Raw genomic sequence first — 21,534 nt, 5'->3', positions numbered from 1 at the left:
GAATAAAGGAGTGTGTTTACCCTTCTTTCCTCTTGGTCTACCTACGCAGCGTTATGGAAAAGAAATGCATTTATGATTCAGTATATCAGGGCACTGGCATTTGTCCTGATTATGATGTGGGAATCTATGCTCTGTGTGTTAATAATAATAATATGTTTTTCAATTTTGATTCAGTTTCACATTTCATTCAACAATTTAAATAATAATAAAGTTGAATTTGAACTTATGCATGAGTTTCTGTTGACACGTTCTACCAAATGCCAGGCATTTATAGGCATCGAGCTCTGTTTAAATCATGACTATATTTGGACAATTGCTTAGATTGATTGTGGTCACGGTATTCTTTATCATCTAAATTTGTAGACATGGTGTTTTGGGGGAGGTGGAATTGTTGATGATTGTGGACCTAAAAGTGTCATTATTGTTATTAATATTAATGTAAATACTTTTTTCTTTTCTTTGACCGGCATCGGGCACAGCGAGCTGCCCCACTCCCCACGCTCGCTGACGGCTCATCTCAACGACTCCGACTCCCGCGCCGTCCTCCTGTCGTGGCTCCGCCCTTTCGACGGGAACTCCCCCCTCCTCCACTACCTGCTGGAGCTCTCTGAGAACAGTATGTGTGTGTGTGTGTGTGTGTGTGTGTGTGTGTGTGTGTGTGTGTGTGTGTGTGTGTGTGTGTGTGTGTGTGTGTGTGTGTGTGTGTGTGTGTGTGTGTGTGTGTGTGTGTAAAGTTCTGCACCGTACAGCCTCATCTCTGGGCTCACTTGATGGTCCCTGAGCAGCCAGCAGCTGTTCACTTACTTCCTACCAGGCAGCGACACACACTCACACACGCGACGCCAACATATGAAGGACGCTGTCACAGAGCACATGTGGATCCAGTTTCCACAGCGCCACTCTCTCTCCCTCTCTCTCTCTCTCTCCCGCTCTCTCTCTCTCTGTATCTCCATCTTTTTCTTTCCCCCTCGGATTCAGCATCTTTACATTTTCTCGTCTTACACCCCCAACTTCCTTTTGTTTCCTCCTCCTCCCGATTCGACCGCCGTTCTATCATCTCCCACCTCGCCCTTCTCTTCCCTTCTCTCGCTGTCTCTCCGAACTGCAGATGTTCTAACAGCAGGCCTGCTCATTGTCAGATGACAAATAGAGAGAGAGAGAGAGAGCGAGAGAGAAAGAGAGAGCTGGAGAACAAGAGGGAGAGGTTCATGATATGATACAGAGTGACAGGAGACTCAGATGGGTGTCGGATGGGCTCTGGAGTTGATCTAACTCCTGTTGATGGTTAAGAGGAGTAGGAGAGCGACCGGTGCCAAACGCAGAGGGCTCGGCTCGTCGCTGCCGTGGCGCGAATGTCAAATATGTTTGGAGGAAACAAAACCAGCCCCTCGGTGGGTTTAGAGACGGGAGGAATATGTTGGTATTTTTCCTCCGTCGCTCCTTCCGCACCCATTTCCTAGATTTAAAACAAATTTGCAATGAGAGACGGAGCAAAAAGAAAGTACGTCAGAGAAGACAGAGAAGCAACAGAGGATGTTTTTTTTGTCGCAGAGAGAAAAAAGAGAGCCTAAATGTCTGATTGATTTCAGTAAGTCCAGACAGTGAGGAATGGATAAAGCACCTCACACACTGATTATCTGCTGCTGCTGCTGCTGTGTGTGTGTGTGTGTGTGTGTGTGTGTGTGTGTGTGTGTGTGTGTGTGTGTGTGTGTGCGTGTGCGTGTGCGTGTGGGTGCGCGTGCGCGTGCGCGTGTGTGTGTGTGTGTTGGAGCTTTTGTCTCTGTGTGCCTGTGCCAGCCTGTGACACTGTATGTGTTTTGGAGTGTGTTATGGAAGGCCATTATGAACGGATGCAGGGTGCCATCATTTATGAAAATGGCTTTAACACACTTGGGGGCATATTTACCGAGGTCTGTGGAACATTTGACAGTGTGCTAAAATTTTGTGAGCCCAGCTCTTTCCAGTTTAGCAGCTGATTTACTATGATTTTCTGTTCAAATCTTGATGAGTGCAATTTTACCAGAATAGTGGAGGTGCAAATAAAAATGCTTGACAGCATGCAAATAATATCCGCACATGAATTTGGAATGATATCAAAGGTAACCAAAAATGAAACCATTACAAATAGTAATGATCTCCCTGTTGCATAAAGAAATGCTGTGTGAGAAGTTACAGTTGTTTATAAATTGCTAAATTCAATAATGAATGCCATCGGGGAATTACTTGATTGACATAGAGAAAAATATAAAATATACATTTATATGTTTCACTGTTTTGCATCTATAGAAGTTGATGAATATCAGATGAATATTCTCTCGTTCCTCTCTGCCACCTATTGTGCTTTCTTACAAATAATTGTCAAAGGGGGCAAAAACGAAAACTACTCTTTGTGGATGTAGGGATATATGTTTATAATAATAATTTAGTAATTTAGATAGAATAGTAAAATTGTAATTTAGTAAGTTATTAAATTATTGAGGAATTATTCAAGTGAAAGAAACCCTTCCCTACCCATTGCCTAGTCCTATATTAAATGCACAAACACGAGTTAAGTGACTATCCAGGTGCCGCCTGCACATTCAAATCTTGTGCTCCGTCTCTCCTTTACAAGCACAGAGGGCTTGTTCTCACAGGTTGATAGATGACCTGCAGCCTTTTTTAAATGCACAACTGCAGTGGTGGAGCCGCAAGCCATTACGATAGATGCAGCCCTCGGCAGCCGCCGTAGATTTAACTGCACACAAGCACTCATACTTCCATGCATGGAGTTTCCACTGGAGGATTCTTCAAAAAATTGGTTCAACGCTGTTGAAAATGTCCTTTTTCCTCTTGTTTCTTGCTTTTCTATATTTCTTCATTTTTATTCCTGCTTTTCTTCCTTCCATCCACATTTTGTCCTTGTCACTCTTTCGCTGTTTCCTGCGGTTGCAGATGTCATGTGGCTTCTGAGCATTGTGTCTTGTTTCCTAGACTCACCGTGGAAGGTTTACCTATCGGAAGTGGATCCAGCTGTGACCGAGGTCCCAGTGGGGGGGCTCACGCCAGCGAGGACCTACCAGTTCAGACTCTGCGCAGTCAATCAAGTGGGAAGGGGCCAGTACAGTGCTGAGACGCAAAGGTAAGACCAGGGAGGTGTTTTAGGGACCACATATCAGTCGGGTAACTTTTGGCTCAGCTTTGTTTTTTCTTCCCAATTGGGCCTTACTTTTTTTTACCACGGCAGCTTCCACCCGGTGCAAGTTATATTCACATTGATGGATCAAAACATATTAAACAATGGGCAGCATGTCCCTTCTCCATTTGAACACCTCAAATACAATTTATCTTTTCCTTTTCCTTGACGGCTGTAAGTGTATTCAATTTCACAACGTGCATATTCTTAAACTTCCCCTGTCACTCTAAAGAAAGAGTAGTTGAGGACACCAAAAATGTATTTTGCTATCGATGGCAAACCCTATCCTATTACACCTGGGAAGAATGGGAAAGTGAATATTTACATAATGCAATAGCCAACATTTGTTCCCCAAATAAATCAGCTGAACCAGCAATTTTACCAGTGATACAAGTGAATCTGGATAGCAACTTTCATATCTTCCCACATCAATCATATCTCACATGAACCCTGACTATGTTAAGCCCTGGTCCACCTGCATGGATATTTACATGGAAACACATTTATTCCTATTATGCCATGTCCCTTCTCAAACACATTCCTCATAAATGAACCCATTCTATTACTCGGTTTCATGAAATGCTTTAAGCCAACGTCACTTTTCAGGGATTACACCATGAAATCATTCAACAGCCTGATTTTGTCTGACATAAAATGTTGTGCTGTGTTGTGTTTCTGTGTAATTGTGTTTGTCACATCCTAAAAAAAACAAAAACAACGTCAAGAATGAATTGTAACCTATCCACTGTGAAATGGCATAACGTATGCACGCTCACTCTCTCTGTGTGTGAGTGTGCGCGCACGCTGGCGCACGTGCGTGTGGATGATAGTGACTGGGGTCTGTTCACATTCCTTTTTGCATCAGGATTATAGATATGGACATGCGACTCTTATTCAAAATAAGGATGACAAAGGATGGATTCTAACACAGAGAAGGAGAGGGTGAAGGGAGGAGCTCGTTTTGTTTAGAATCCATTTCCTCTGAAATGAGCAATTTATATTCATCACCACCAGACCATTCAGTTGATGTGCGTGTGTGCGTGCGTGTGCGTGCGTGTGCGTTCGTGTGTAAAGTCCCTTCTTTACTTGATTGTGCACTTAGTCAACTAAACAGAAACAAGGCTGAAATTAACTGTTCTGGATGCCAGCATTTGTATAAAGGAGAGCGATTTGCACTGAAAGGTAAATAGATTGAGATTGCAGATGTTTGCTCATGTCCATGCACGCTGTGTGCGTGTGTTTGTTTGCGTGTGTGTTTGTGTGTGTGTGTGTGTGTGTGTGTGTGTGTGTGTGTATGTGTGTGTGTGTGTGTGTTTAGTGCAAAGCACACAACACATATGCATGTTAATCTCAAGGGAAACCACTAATGGGGCAGTTTTCGATGCCTCCTTAATGGTGGAAGTGAATAGAGTGAGAGGGGATTATGGGAGGTGTGGCAGGCTTTAAACAATTGTGCTCCTCCATAGACACGTACAGTACGGTTTGCCCCTGACACACACACACACACACACACACACACACACACACACACACACACACACACACACACACACACACACACACACACACACACACACACACACACACACACACTCAAACAGTGTAACAGATATGGCAATGTGTTCCAAACGACACACACCAGCGCCCTTTCCATCTCTAAACTGCTCACTTCGACACAGAGTGATACTCAGGAAGAGACACAAGATCATATACAAGCGTACACACAAACAATTTTTTTTTGCCTAAAGGCGCTGGCCGTCCATACATGCCAGTTTATTGTTCTGACAAATTGACTTTCAATAACCCAAGCTGTGAGTGCTGCCATCAGACATGCACACACCTCTGATTCCGGTTTCTCTTTTCTTCTCTTCACTCCGTCTCTCATTTGTTGCGAGGCTCTTTCTTCACAGCTTCACTCTTGATACTTGTTATTTGCACTGCAAAACCACTTCACTTTGCCCTCCTGTATTTTCTTATATTTTTCCCTTTTTCATTTCTACATCTATGGCTGGGTATTGATACTCAATACCTGTAAGGTATCGACGAAATAACCCAATGCCAAGTAGTATGGAAACTTCTCCAGCCAAACGATACCTGCATTCAATACTTATTGTACTCAAATCTAAAAAAAAAAAAAGACTCGTAGTATGGCTATTATGGTAAGTAGAAGTAGTTAATGCGGGGTGTGATTGGCCCACCACCACAGCAGCGGCTACTGTACAACAGTCTGGTGAAGGATAGGTTCATATTTATGCGTGTCTTAAAACAGCAGTCAGGTGTCCATGTGAACAGTGAAAGAGGTTTTCCTCGCTCTAATCATACCTCCTGTCCTGGCCATTCAAATTAATTTTAATGAAAAAAAATTACAATTAAATTAAATTTAAATGTAAAAAATATCCAAATACCATCCAAATACTTCATTGTATTTTGTAAAGTTATTTGATAAATATTTCATTAATGTTTACACTTTCAAAATGTATTTGTGTAAAAATCATTTGGATGGGGAGGAGGGTTTTTTCATTTTACGCAACTGAATGCTTTCATTTACATGACGTGTACTGTATTGTAGAAAAGAAAAGGTTTTGAATGAAGTACTCTATTGGTATTGGTATCACTTTAAGGGTACTGGTATTGGTACTAGTATCATCATTTTTTATACAATACCCAGCCCTATCTACACCCCTTTCATCCTGACTCCTCTACTTTCCTTCCCTGTGTGTCCTATCCTCTCATCTATTTTTTTCTCTCGTTTAAATAACCCAAAAGGGGATGGAACGGTACCATAAATCTGATTGTCTACACCAATGGTGGTGAAATTTGTTGGAGCAAAACAAAATAAATGCCATATCTTTTACTTTCCTTTATTAAAGCTGCATTAAATTCAGTTCAAGGTAATGCCATGTGATGTACAGGTAGCCGTGCCATTAAGTTCTGAGCAGCTCGCCATGCCATCATTATAGAGAATGACCAGTTTGCTCAGATGGACATTTGAAAATAAGACAGTCAGCCAAAAGGCACATGTCGAGAAATATCGCTTAATGTAGCTTCACTGGTGCAGTGTGTAGAATTTACGGAATGGACTTGGCATAAATGGAATATAATATTCATAAGTATGTTTTAATTAGTGTATAATACCATGAAAATAGGAATCGTTATGTTTTCGTTACCTTAGAATGAGTAGTTGCAGTAGCCTGGAAGAGACAAACCAAACACTGGTTCTAGAGAGGGCCTTTGGTGTTTTTTGCGAGCGGCCACTGTCGGGCGGGTGGCGGCAGTAAGAGTGACTGAGAAAGTCTCCTCATTACGCACAGGGATTTTTTTGTTTCATGCAATTAGGAAACAGAGGAAGATAACTGGAGAAAAATTGAGAATTTGGAGAAACGGGGACGTGCAGCAGAGCGTAGATTCTGCTTCGGAATTAATTTTTTTTCTTAACTTTTGACTGGGTGAGCAAGACGCACGCATAGAACGTAACGTAATGCAGCAAATGCGGTGTCCCCGTTACAGAAGTGCAGGATTTATTATTTACAAGTAAAGTATTTACACAAAAACATATTGTTTTTACTAAATTAAGTCCCATAGCAACGGAGAGCAATGGGAAGACGTGCGTGACACAGCCTGGGACAGTGGGGGCGCAGAGTCTTTTGGACCAGGACGGAACAGTCCCTTAACTCATTTGTGTTTGAACATTTTGTTTCATACAAGTAGGAAACAAACTAAAATAAATAGATGTAAAATAATAAATATAGGAAAAACCGGCACGGGAGTCGAGAAACGGCGCACCGCTGCCTGGAGGAGAGACGAAAAAGCTCCACTGTGGACGTTGGTGTGTAAATGAACAGGAATATATCTGTGTATCATTCCATCATTTCATATCAGATTTAGAATCCAAAATCGGAAGTTATTGACTTATTTCCCATTTGCAGAACCATGAAATGTAGGGTCCCATGCATGTGCACTGGTGAGGTTTACGTTTTTCATTTTCCACACAAGTAAGAAATGGAAGGAATTTTTTTTTTTTTTTTTTAATGTACACGCAGTACAAGAACATTAACATTACAAATAATGAATAATAAATCCAAAACAGCTCTGATCATTGATCAGATTCAGAGATTAGGATTCGGATTCCCCCGTTCTGATCAATTCAGAGCGGGGGAATCTGTTTCAGAATGTGGTAAACTGCACTTACATCGTTTCAGTTGGATTTTTCTGGGCTGATTAAAAAAATAAATAATAATAATCTGTCATTGATGATTTAATCGTCAATCTGCGAAAGCCTATGCACTTGAATGAGCTTGACGGAGCAATGTGTCCTCATCTAATGAGAACAGATGGACACGCTGTACACACACACAGACACACACGGGAGCATATGCGTGGACACATGCAGATGAATGTTGGGTATGTGTAATCCCCCAATCACAATTATTTGAGCTGAGCGCGATCAGTTTTTTAAATCATAAGATTCCAAAATCATATGTGTCCATCCAAATGTCAGGGGGATTTTAAACCAAAGTAAGAGATGTTGCAATGAAAGAAACGCAAATGCTGCATTTTCATCCACTGGGTTAAGACAAATTTACTGTCTATCTGGATTTTTGTGGTCCAATGTTCAATCTGAATAAATGTCTCTTATTAACAAGTTGGATGTGTATTATCACACGATTGCAGGCTTATACAGTGGTACTTTGATTTACAAGTTTAATTTGTTCCGAGACAGAGCTCGTAATTCAATCTGCTCGTATAGCAAATCAATTTTCCCCATTGAAATTAATTGAAATGCCATTAATCCGTTCCAGCCCCCAAAATAACACCCCAATTTTTTTCTGTTTCGTGTTTTTAAATAAGAAAAATGTATTCATAAATAACAAATATTGTATAAAAATATAATAAAACACAATTAAAGAGAATGTGTAGATCATTTTTGCCTTCTCGCAGATGATACCCTCCGTCACGCTATCTCCTGCGAGCTGCTTCTCCGTCAACCACACCAACAGCAGATTCCTCATCTTTTCATGGACAGCGTTCCGCAGCTTAGACATTATTTTAACGCCCTTGGCTGGCGTAATACCCTTTATTGTCTCCTTCTGCTTCAGTTATGCTTCAGAAGTGCTTCAGCTTTAAGTCAATGGACATCATCCGCTTCTTCTTCTCAGCACTTACTTTTTTCGGACACACGGTTCGAAAAAAAAAAATTGGGCAAAATAACTGGACAAAAAGTACAAAACGCGAGCACAAAACACAAAAGAGATGCTTCCACGCTCAGGTAACCACGTGAAGTGAAGGAGTGAGACGCGGGATGCTGGCCGCATTCGCTCACCAAGCCAACTAGCGGCGGCACCTGAAAGTGAGTTACCTCCCGGTAACTCAAATTTCTGCTCGCAAATCTATCCAAAAAATCGACGGAAGGACGGCTCGTAACTCGGAAAACTCGTATGTTAGTGCGCTCATAACTCAAGGTACCACTGTACTATGGCCTCGCAAGTAACCGACTGGAAAACATACAGGGTGTGGCAGTCGCCAGCCAATCAGCGACAGGGGGGAGGAACCTGTGGATACAGAAGGGAAAGAAAGACACTCCCATGCCTGCAGTGCCAGCCACAGGCGAGGCACGTGACAATCGCAATGATTTGTCTCAAAGTGAATGCTGTATATAATGATCACGAAAACGTATTGTGGTGATAGCCCTTGCACTTATTAAGATTTGAACTAGCTGTTCCTACACACCCTCCCCTAGTGACAGATTGGCCATCTGGCATTTGGGCAAATGCCAGAAGGGTCGCCCTGCGATGGTCCCTTGGCGTGTCGGCCGGGCCCATAACATGTACTGGTATTTACATAACAGCTAGCCTGAGCGCTGATACAATGTCACCTTTAAAACATTAACATACTTCCAATCAGCGCACTCAACTGTATATATACCACCTAAGTCACATGGGAGCTACGGTTACAGTTGGTAGTAAATTTTAAATAATTTGAGTCAAATAAAACCATTAAATCCATGAAATAATTTTGAAAATGTGTGTTGCACGAGTAGTTGTTCTATTTGCACGCTCACGTTACAACATGCAGGTGTAAGTGTGAATCGCCTCCAAATGTACGCCGGGTAATACATGCAGCAACTGCCAAAAAAAAACCTACGTCGTCGGCAATCACATGTCGACAGTTTCTGACTCTCCCCGTCACCGTGGCAACTGCCGAGCGCTCGTTCTCCAAACTTAAACTTATTAAAAACTATGTGAGGAGCCCGATGGGACGGGCTAGACTGGGTGGATCGGCCATGTTATCACTTGAAAATGACATGCGGAGAAGTCGGACATTGAGCGCATCGTGGATGACTTCACGGAGCGCAAGGTTCGCCGAGTGCCCTTCAAATAGCGGTGAGTACTTGATGAACTGATCGGCTGCCGTGCCAATTTTTCTAAACATTCTAACTTTTCCGCCATAAATTGATGCAGAAAAGGCACAGATTGGTGCATAATAATTCAACAGAATGCCGGAAATGAAGTGTTGGGCACTCAAAATTTCCTGGGGGACAACCCCCAGACCCCCCGCTAAGATGTGTCTCCCCCCGCGTGCTCAAACGGAACCTACGCCACTGCTGACGTGCGAATGGGTCGTCCGACCTGGGCACAGTGACTAAAGGAAAGACTAATGGAACCCTCTAGTGACTGGTTCTCTGCCAAGTTTCCCTCAGGATAGCTGGCACTCGACACTCACAGTTTTCATCTGGTAAATCGCTATCTCAAGCTTTTTCTGTCAACATTTGGGTGGCGTTGGTGTTGGGTTTGAAAACCGGGCCTCTCTGTTGCAAATGCCAGGGCTGTTTTCTGATCCCAGTCCGACACTGCCCTCCCTACCCAATTTGGTCACAAATCGAACCTAAATTCATGTTTTCCTCTTCTTTCTGCATTTAAAATAAAAAAGACAAACATATACCTTTCGGATTCTGGGTCTGTCGTCTCCGTGGGGACACTGGTCCTGAGACTTAGGCGGCCACTGAGAGTGCATGACTGGATGTGATCAAAGCTGGAAAAAGATTACTCCAAAGCTTCCTTGAAGTGCCCAATTATACCATCTGGAGGCATGCACACACACATGCGCTGGCTTACTCATGCATGACCTATGCTCACACCGTTACCATCTTTAAAGAGGCAGCATTAGCAGAGGAAGGAAAAAATCTGCATAAACGCCTTGAACTCAGGGCATCCTCAGAACTTTAAAGACTCTAGTATTTCTCTTTCTTCTGCTGCTCTTACTTCTCCTCTAACTGTAGGGACAGAAGCTTTGCGCATTCAATGTTATCACGTGGCGTTTCGGCATATACGCTCACTGCCTCTCCTTATGCCTTTCCGTCTCTCTCTCTGTCACTCTTTCTGTCTCTAGCTTTCTCCCACACACACACACACACACACACACACGTATACACCCGTTAAGGTTTTTTTCTATGTTTTACAATGTCTCAGGTCAGATGACTATAAGTGAATCGAGTATGTAGAAATGTATGTCGTCTTTTTTGATGTGTTTTTTTCGATGTGGTATCGTTTACACTACAACCAAATATTATCATAAGATTTTTAACAGAGAGGGAAATGTCAAATAAACAACAAGATTTGTTGCCCTCTTTCGTTGGCAGTGACCTTCACCCAGACCGGCTTTGAGCTGTTGAACAAATGAAATGAAAGTCTTGTGAAGTTCTATGGCTCATTATGTACCATTGCAATGTTTTACTTTGATCCTCATTTCACCAATGTTCATTTTAACGTTTCAAAGCTAGCAGGTCAGTCTTTAATGTTGAAAAGACATTACTGCGTCATTTCTGTGTAACTTTCACTGGCCTTGGTGTTGACAATAATTGATCAAGCTTGTTAAGTGCAAGCATGAGGGACTGAAATGCAAACGACTCAGACGAGATCAATGAGGTCAAGCTTCTAGAACAGAAAAATGTTGTTGATAAAAGACGTAGAGAAACTTCATGCAACAGGTACCACTGCAACCACTCCTCACAGCAATGTGCAATATTTATAACTGAAGAGATAAATATGGGAGATTTGTATTGGTCCTACATCATTCAGCCAATTATCATGAAATATGGCATACTGGATATATGGAGTCACAACAAAAGCATTGTAAACACAATTGAAGTATTGTAAATGTAAGTGTATGTATGTAAGTATTGCAAGCAAAAACTATGTGACAGTGACTTTCATTTTTCAGTTTTTGCAGATTGTGAACTTTCATCTTTGTTCTTTTAGAAGATATGAAGATATATATTTGAATACAGCTAAACTCCTCTAGCAGAGAAAATGTCCCGCAAAGACCCTGAAGTTTTTCACACTTCAGAGGCAGGTAATGGGTGGGAACCATAGCCTCCAACCACTCCACCACGAGACTACCTGTCATTGTCAGTGGGGTAACGTCTGAAGAGTATAAAAAATAACACCTGAAAATATATGATACTCTCCATAAGTATGTTATTTATTTATTTTTCATGAATATTTTTTTAAATCATTATTTCTTTAAAATATTGGAAAATGCAGAATTGTAGTCCTTTAATTTAAAGTTTTAGTAATTTTTTTTTAATTCTAAGTCCATGCTCACTTTAGTAACATGACACAAAATGCGTGCAGGTTGTGTACGAACCACGCAATTCTTGGTCAAAATACGCAGAGACGAAATGAAAGCTGAAACTACGCTAAATTAAAAACAATATATACAGTATATATATATATATATATATAATTGTAATTTAATTACGGAGAACAATAAATCAATCAATACAAACAAAGCAATCATTACAAATACAAAATAACACTGTACATTTATTCAGTATTCAAACGACATCCCTGGGATTGGACCAGATGCTACGACCTGTGGTTCTGTGTCCCCTCTCCTCCCTCACTCAACATCCACTGATATGCAGCACACTGAGCGCAGCGGTTCTTTATTATCCACCGATGCTGCATTGCTGAGGTAATATCGGAAGCGTGGGAGTAATAATAACAAAAATGTGACCGTAATGTTAACTAATAAAGCGTTGGTACTAGAGATGCACCAATCGATCAGCCGCTTTTCAGCCTGGTTGGCCATGACCGGTGACCGGCCGATCAGATATATTTTCAGATTTTGTGCCGGTCAAATTTACTGCCCGATACTGTGCTCATGTACTCGTAAAAAAGCTCCTCATACTCAAACCCGATACGAATGGAATGTAACGTAGTTGTGTAGTTGACGCTCAAATAAGAGAGCGAAAGAAAGAAAATGTCGGCTGTTTAGTGGATAAATATTCTATTGCCTGGCAATATTCCAAAATTGTGCAGATTGTGTATTTATCGCTCTCACTACAGCGGAGCGTCTGCTCTGGTTGTCGCTAGTGCACGAGCTCAGATCATGATGAAAAGTTTTACTCTTTTTTGAGACTTGGTCCTGGACGAGGAACATAAAATGAGTCGTTCTCTCTTCCATTGGATTCAGTTGATTTACTACTAAACCAGAGTAAGAAGGGTCTGTTTTCTTTTCTTCGTTATTTTTGCAATGATTGCAATTTATTTTGGAATGGCAAGTGCCAAATAAATATAATAGAAAGGTATATTTGCACTTAAAAGTGAAAGACTTTCATTTGAAGTTTGAACCGGACATTTCCATGTCAGCAATATGTTATATATGTGTCTTACTACTGTAAAACTCAGTGAGAGTTACAACTTGCATTGTACCGAAAACTTGGTGACCGTCCCATTTTATTGGAACTCAGTGACCGTTCCATGTTGTAATTTATTTTATTGGAATTGGGACAGTATCATGTTCTGTTATTGTTCCATAGTGTAATATGAACAATAATAAACACACAGTGTCAAAATCTGCAATCTCACAATTGCGGGAACTGAAAATTGCAGCGGACGTCCGTATGTGCAGCTGTCCAATCACGTGAGCGTGATCAGATCACATGATGTATTTGTCATTGACATACAGCAGATGTAACCAATGAGAGCAAATTACAAGAAAATTACAGGTTTTTCCCCTGTTTCACATATAAACTCAAAACGATTGGACGACAATGCAAAAGATAGTTAATCGTCAATTTTTAATTATGAAAATACAATTGAATGAAAATAAGAATCGGCAGGTTGGTTGTTTTTTTTTAAACGGAAGTAGGAATTGGCCAAGAACATTGCAATCAAGTGCATCTCCAGTTGGTGTACATGTTGGGTAACTTTATAAGATGATGCATTTCAAGGGGTATATCCCAATAAGATAAATGAGTCTACTGTATATAGTTAGCTGTAGTAGCTCGCATACGATGTGATTATCCTCGTTACAGGCCTCCCACGGTGTGAATAACTGATGGAGTCATTTAGCCGCAGTAACTGAAACGCCACGGAGACTCCCTGTTACACCGTTGAGGTGCTCAAAATATTTTCCCAAGGTCAGCAGGTCTGTTATTCTGGGTCTAAATATTCCCATTTCCTGCCTTTATTATTTATAACAATGATAGTTTTAAGAAAGTGGAACTTTTACAATCTTTCACTTTTCTAACCTATCACCAGTGCGTTCTGGGAATTGGTGTTCTCCGGCAGCACCCCGCCGCCCACTGCCTCGCGTTGCGTTCAGCGATATAAATGAAAGCTTCTGCCCTCTTCTCGTAATCCATAACAACACGGAGATGATGTGTTTTCACAGAGAAGTGGAATGTCTTGCTTCTGGTGTTTATCTTGTTGTTGCTTTTTTTAGAACATTGTTACGGAAGTGACGTCAGCTCTTCTTATTTGTGTCCCCTGAGGCGTCCACGGCGCAACATTTTTTTTTTACCACGCGAAGACCCGGTGTAGTCCGGGATGATTTACAAAGTTATTTTATCACACGGAACATCGAAGGATTATCTTGATCTGTATGTGTGCATCAAAGGAACCGTGAGATCGCCGTTGGTGCTGTTGTTCCTAGTTCAACAATGGGCAAGTGACTTAAAAACTCTGTTTTGAAAATAAATTAAGAGATTGAAAAGAAACTTGTGAAATTATAGATGGAAAACAAGCATGGGTCTGTTGACAGTGACGCTGTGTTGCGTTTTTTTTATGGGAGGGGTTTCAAACGAAACTCTGGAATGACAGCCAGTGAAACCAAAGATGCAAATAGATAACCACACCCACACAGTGTGCCCCAGATTGAGACACTGAGAGGAAAACGGGCTTACTTTGGTGACAGTCCACAAGTATTTAATGATCCTAAAACTCTTGTTTGTTATATTGAGTGGGTTCTTCAACATTTAAACTTTCGTAATATGACAAAAAAGACTTTCATTGTGATTGATGCACATTTTGTTGCGTCTTGTTTCACCTGAAGCAACCCAGCGTCACTCAAAACCATAAAACATGAATATGCAATTAGCCATTTGCTCCCCGTTTGTTTTATTTCTTTTTAATGAGGGGAAGTGACGACGTCGCTCTTCCATCCCGCCCACGTGGCTCTATATCGCAGCTCGACTCCCTCGCAACTTAGACTTTCCCTATCGCAGGGACTGCAATCTATGCAAACGCGATCGTCTAGTGATCACCTGAGGGATGATCACGTAATAACGTACCCTCCACCGGTGTGTCTCTCCCATACATGTCAGTGTACGTGTTAGAAAAATTCTTATGGGATACTTTATTATTTTTCTTCACCTGCATACTCAGGTCTGTGTGCCAAACACGGCATGTGACGGAGCAGACCTAGTAACGTCCAACATGTAAAAACACACAAATGTATGAGGGAAGCTCCAAGACGCTGCCCGACATATACCCCTCTGAAGAGGGCCCAAGAGGAGGACACTCCTCTGGTGGAGTGTGGGCGCAGGCCCTGAGGGGCCTCTAATGACAGACTCCTATAGGCCATAAGTCTATGGCTTCCACCAGCAGATAAGCCAACAGCTCCTTGGACAGAGGCCTACCCTTTTCTTAGATGCCAAAGTACACAAACAACTGATTACCGTGCCTTATTTCCTTAGTGCAGTCCACATAACATTTCAGCGCCCAAACCAGGCAGAAAGTGTTAAGCCTCCGGCTCCTCTGACTCAAAAGGGGGAGGAGAGAAAGCCACTAAGTCAATGACCTGACTCCGAAGCGAAGTGGTAATGACCATCATGGTGAAAAAAGCGTTAGGATGTGTGACCACCTCATCCCCTCCACCCGTGAACTGTTTGCAGGATGGGTGGAGCTCTGTCAGTGCCTCGAAATGAGGCACTGACAGAGCCAGCAAGACTACCAATATGTCCCAAGAAGGGATTAGGGACACCCAGCCTGGGTGCAGGTGTCGTATGCTCGCCATAAAGCGAGACGCCAGCGGGTGACCGCCTGGCGTGAAGCCGTTCAATCCGCATGAATGCGGAAATTGCTGCCAGATAGAATTTTAGTGTAGGGACCGCTTTACCCTCAGCAAACAGTTCCTGCAGGAACATCAATATTGGCTCGCAGCATGCCGAGCGGTAGTGTCACAGCCACTGACGCCATCATGCCCAGTAGTTTTTGACACAAAAGTGACGTCACTGAATGTTCAGCTCTGAACTGTGACACACATGCCTTGATGGGCTGAGCCGTGGCTGGCGATAAGCAGAACATCATAGAAACAGAGTCCAATTCCATGACCAGAAAAAGGGTGTGTTGGCTCGGAGTCAATACACTTTTCTCCATGTTGACAGCAAAGCCCAGGCTCCCCAGCTGTAAAAGGGTTAACCTGGCCACCTGTCTGACTCCTTCCTGGGAGTGGCTGCAGATGAGCCAGATGTCCAGGTAGTTTTACACTCTTAGCCCCTGCTGGCGTAGCAGTGCTATCGCCACTTTCATGCTTTTTGTGGAGACCTGGGGGGCTAGACCTCCGTCTAGCCCCCCAGGTCTCCAAACGGGAGCGTGTGGAACTCGTAGGCTCTCCTCTGAAAGGCAAAGTGTAGATACTTCCTGTACCGGGGGTGAATGGAGATGTGAAAGTATGCGTCTTTCAGATCTAACTTTACAAACCAGTCGTTTGGTCAATAAAACTCACCAATTGACTTGTGGTCAGTATCTGGAATTTAATTTTCATCAGATGCTTGTTCAACATCCACAGGTCCAGGATCGGGCAAAAATTCCCATATTTTTTTGGGATCACAAAGTGTCTGTTGTAGTGTCCTAGTGCCTCCCTCTTCACTGGGACGCTCTGTATCACTATCACTGATTCGGCCTTTCCACTGAAAGCGGGTAGAAGACTGCACGTCTGGCAGCACCAGCATCAGAACCAGCACACCGTATTAGGCGCGTGCCCACTTACTCCGCGGATCCAACAAGTCCGTGCTTTGAACCCGGGCTCAATGAGTCCGGTGTGTGTCCACGGTTGATGCCTCGCGGGCGACATGTTCTGATACAAATTACCCCCTGGTGCAGCATGGCACAATGGGACACCAGGGTTTATGAGTTTCAAACGTTTCATTGTCGAATCCGTGATTGAGCTCAAACAGTGCTTTTTCGTACTGTGGGGGTTCGTGCACAGTCGGGTGGTGTTTATAACAGGAGCCTGTTGCACTTTCATGGTTGGAGATGTGGCGGAATGGTTCACCTTTCGTCAGCTCCAGGTGTACCTCATGGAGAGGGATGGTGGGAGTGCCCTGCCGGGGGGCTCCAGGGTAGAACCCCCCGTCCAGCATGGACAAAGCCGTGTCCGGGACTGCTGCTGTGGGGAGGCCCAACTTGCTGGCCATGCTCTGGGAGACTTCCAGGAACACGATGTCCAGTAGCCTCGGCGGGTCGGGCCCGAGGACAAGCTGGAGCTCCCCCGTAACCTGGGAAGGCTCTCCTTCTCACCCGACTCGTATATAGCATATCCCCTGCTGTGGTTCCTCCAGGGAAAGAGACCACCGTGGTCCTGGGTTCGATTCCCGCCTGGGGCGCTGTTGGCACCGTGCTCCGGCGGGTTATCTCCCAAATAGGAGCCTTTCTGTGTGGAGTTTGCATGTTCTCCCCGTGCTCACATGGGGTTTCCTCCACCTCACGTCAGTAAGGACCCCCACCAAAAACATGCACCCATCATTGTCTGACCAGCAATGGACATTTATCACCTGGTCCCCGGGCGCGTCCACGTATGCTGCCCACTGCTCCTGGCTGTGCCCCCGGAGGAAGGACAAGCCAGGATGGGTCAAAAGCAGAGGATCCATTTCACCGGCCACCATCAAAAGCATGTGCATGTGTGTGTGTGTGCAAGCATGTGTTGTAGTGTGGTGTGTTGCGTGACTAATAAAGACTGTTTCTTGTTACACCGGCAGTGTGGGGCTAGCAAAAGGGGCAGCAGTGGCACGAACGGGACCAGCTCCTGTGCTAGTGCTAGCCGAGGGAGCAGGCTCGTCCTCCAACCCCGTTCCTTTGTCGGCGTCCTCCTTGCACCGGCCTGTCTCCTGGTAGTAGCCAGGGAGAGCTGGGGGCAGGCCGAGGACTCCACAGCATGCTCCAGGAGCGCCGCCTTGGCAAGCTGCCTGCCAGGGCACACAGGGGAGGGCCGAGGGTGGTCGCCTCTCTCCCTGCGATGTCTATAGTGCGGATATGACCTCCCCGAGGCCATGACAATTTTTTTTCCGCTGACGAAAAAATAGAGTTACGGAGATGTAAAAGAATGAATGAATATACTGCCTCACCGAACGGGAGTCGAGTTGGTGATTCACAGAGACTCACACGAGTGGTATCCGAGAGGTAAAGCAGGTGTGGAAATACAAGATCTCGTGGATTCTTCTTATGCAAAGTAAGAAAAGAGGAGGAAGTGGAGGTCAACCGCAATATATACCCACGGGGGCAGAACGGAAGCGCGCCGCCTTCACTTTCTCTGCCATTCAGGCGTGAATGCAAAGCGTTTCGATTGGATGATCCTGTATGTTTGTATGTATGTATGTATGTATATATGTATGTACTGTATGTATGTATGAACTGAATATTCTGTGTAGATATATACAGTATGTATATTCATATATAATGTATATATACACATGCAATACATATACATATGCAAATGATATTTTTCTCAAATTTTCCTAAATAGTTGATGCTAATGACAGTCAGTATAATTTTCAAGTCATCACCCGTTAGGGTATAATTTGAATGTTATTGAACAAACCTCCCAATGATAACAGTATTTTTTTCAAAAATAAAAACTCAAAATGCACTGTTCCAAATTAAAATGGTCTAAAAATGGTCATTTGTTGAATTTGCAGCATTAGGTCATATTTACTGAAATCAAAAGCTATTTCAATCAAAAACATCTTAACAGGGCAAGTTACATGTTAACATAGGACCCTTCTTTGATATCACCTTCACAATTCTTGCATCCATTGAACTTGTGAGTTTTTAGAGAGTTTCTGCTTGAATTTCTTTGCAGGATGTCAGAATAGCCTCCCAGAGCTGCTGTTTTGATGCAAACTGCCTCCCACCCTCATAGATCTTTTGCTTGAGGATGCTCCAAAGTTTCTCAATAGGGTTGAGGGCAGGGGAGGATGGGGGCCACACCATGAGTTTCTCTCATTTTATGCCCATAGCAGCCAATGACACAGAGGTATTCTTTGCAGCATGAGATGGTGCATTGTCTTGCATGAAGATGATTTTGCTACGTAAGGCACGGTTCTTCTTTTTGCACCATGGAAGAAAGTGGTCAGTCAGAAACTCTATATACTTTGCCACGGTCATTTTCACACCTTCAGGGACCCTAAAGGGGGCATACCAGCTAACTCCCCATGATTCCGGCCCAAAACATGACTCCGCCACCTCCTTGCTGACGTGGCAGCCTTGTTGGGACATGGTGGCCATCCACCAACCATCCACTTCTCCATCCATCTGGACATGGAAATGAGTCTTCATGTATTTCTGGGGCCACTGCAACCGTTTCTGCTTGTGAGCATTGCTTAGGGGTGGCCCAATAGTAGCTTTATGCACAACTGCAGCCTCTGGAGGATCCTACACCTTGAGGTTGGTGGGACTCCAGAGGCACCAGCAGCCTCAAATACCTGTTTGCTGCTTTGTAACGGCATTTTAGCAGCTGCTCTCTTAATCCCATGAATTTGTCTGGCAGAAACCTTCCTCATTCTGCCTTTATCTGCACCAACCCGTCTGTGCTCTGAATCAGCCACAAATCTCTTCACAGTACGATGATCACGCTTAAGTTTTCGTGAAATATCTAATGTTTTCAGACCTTGTCCAAGGCATTGTACTATTTGATGCTTTCGGCAGCAGAGAGATCCTTTTTCTTTCCCATATTGCTTGAAACCTGTGGCCTGCTTAAGATTGTGGAACATCCTTCTTAAGTCGTTTTCCTTTAATTGGGCTCACCTGGCAAACTAATTATCACAGGGGTCTGAGATTGATTTCAGATCCAAAGAGCCCTGAGACACAATACCATCAATGAGTTTAATTGAAAAACAAAAAATTAAATGTTTAGGACACATAGGACTTAAATCCAATTTGCTTAATAATTTGGAACGCGGTGTGTGTATATATATATATATATATATATATGTGTGTGTGTAGTGTATATACTGTTATATAAATATATATAAATATATATATATACAGTATATACTGTACACGCACACATACTGTACATCCACACAGGCACACACACACACACACACACACAAATTAACGTGCGCACACACTTCTCAAGCACTTTCAGCGATCACAATGGCATTTTTTGCGGAACCTTTCAAGAACTTCAGCATATATAAATATACACGCACATACATATATGTTATTTTATACTTTATATGACAGCTTAGATCGTTTTCTTCTCAAAAAGTTCTGACAGGTTTTATTTTTAAAGCAGAAAATCAAAGTCAAGGTACAGTCTTCCCGTAGGATACGTTAATATCATCACAAAACATTTAATAGCAGTCCCTTGATTGTGACGGGTCACATTTGAATTAATTGTATAGCACTACCTTATGAGAACAGGGAGTAGGCCTTATTTCCTCAACAGTTCAATTAATTTTCATGTAACTTGAAACACTTGACCTTGCACTTGACACCTACACAGTTTCCTAATGAAACCCAGTGTCAGGGGTAACAAAATAACAGTGAATTTTCTTTAAACTCACCAAAAGTGTTATCAATGTTCAATAAACAGAAATGGTTGAGATAAACCTGACATCAATTCAGCAACATTGATGGTTCCACTTCTCTATTATGCGTCTCAAAAGACAACTCACTCGTGTTCCCATAGACAGTGCTATGTGAACAACCGTTTTATGTATTGCTGACCCTTGAATTACAACTCTGATTTATTTTCATTACATACAAGTACCGGTAATGTCAAAAATTCACTGTTCCCTGAAAAAGTGCAAGACTGCACATACTAGAGAAGATTATGAGTTATGAGTCAATTATGAATCCCAAAGAGAATTGAATATATAATCATTCAATCCCAAATCTACATTTTTCATGAAAGAAGAGTTTGAAGCTTCCTGAATTTTTAAATTAAAAGTTTATGTTAGAGCTGAAATTAAACTGGATTCATCAACAGTATTTCTAACCACAAATATTCCCAGAAACAGATTTTACTGGATTGTTTAGGTGAAATGTTCCAAACATACACCTCTGATTTGCTGCAGAAATCAAGTTGAACTCTCCATGGCCGTTGGGGATGGAGCAGCTGAAAGTGTGAAGAAAGCGGGTGGGATTGCGTGTCCATGTTCTTCCTTAGCTTTACCAGGTTTAAACAAGAAGGAAAATGAAAGTACAGTTGTACCTTGAGTTACGAGCGCACTAACATAGGGGTTTTCCGAGTTACGAGCCGTCGTTCCATCGATTTTTTGTATTGATTTGTGAGCAAAAATTTGAGTTACGAGGAGGGTGGGCGTGGCCAGCGAATGCGGCCAGCATCCCGCGTCTCACTCCTTCACTTCACGTGGTTACCTGAGCGTGGAGGCATCTCTTTTGTGTTTTGTGCTCGCGATTTGTGCTTTTTGTCCAGTTATTTTGCCAAAAAATTTTTTTCGAACCATGTGTCCGAAAAAAGTAAGTGCTGAGAAGAAGAAGCGGATGATGTCCATTGACTTAATGCGCGAAATAATAGAAAAACATGAGCGAGGTGTGCGTGTGATGGAATTGGCGAGGCAGTACGGGTGTAATACTTCTACGATATGGACCATACTGAAGCAGAAGGAGACAATAAAGGGTATTACGCCAGCCAAGGGTGTTAAATAATAATAAATAATGTCTAAGCTGCGGACCGCTGTCCATGAAAAGATGGAGAATCTGCTGTTGGTGTGGTTGACGGAGAAGCAGCTCACAGGAGATAGCGTGACGGAGGGTATCATCTGTGAGAAGGCAAAACTGATTTACACATTCTCTTTACTGTGTTTTATTATGTTTTTATAAAATATTTGT

General features: G+C 42.8%; 1 protein-coding gene across 1 annotated transcript in view; it reads left to right on the top strand.

Moving 5' to 3' along the window:
- The window catches only part of LOC307228782 (protein sidekick-1-like), a gene marked incomplete at its 3' end in the record, with an annotated part of 283,713 nt that overhangs the window by 195,000 nt on the left and 67,179 nt on the right, over positions 1 to 21,534 (top strand). Inside the window, exons 15-16 of the mRNA XM_079998576.1 lie at positions 480 to 616; positions 2,971 to 3,118. Of these exons, the coding sequence (XP_079854702.1) occupies positions 480 to 616; positions 2,971 to 3,118 (285 nt within the window). The remainder of the gene's footprint in view (positions 1 to 479; positions 617 to 2,970; positions 3,119 to 21,534) is intronic.

This window comes from Zeus faber (genome assembly GCF_960531495.2).
Source record: "Zeus faber genome assembly, chromosome: 4".
NCBI lineage: Eukaryota > Metazoa > Chordata > Actinopteri > Zeiformes > Zeidae > Zeus > Zeus faber.
The sequence above is the reverse complement of the archived record's forward strand: the minus strand, read 5'-3'. Positions and strand labels throughout refer to the sequence as shown.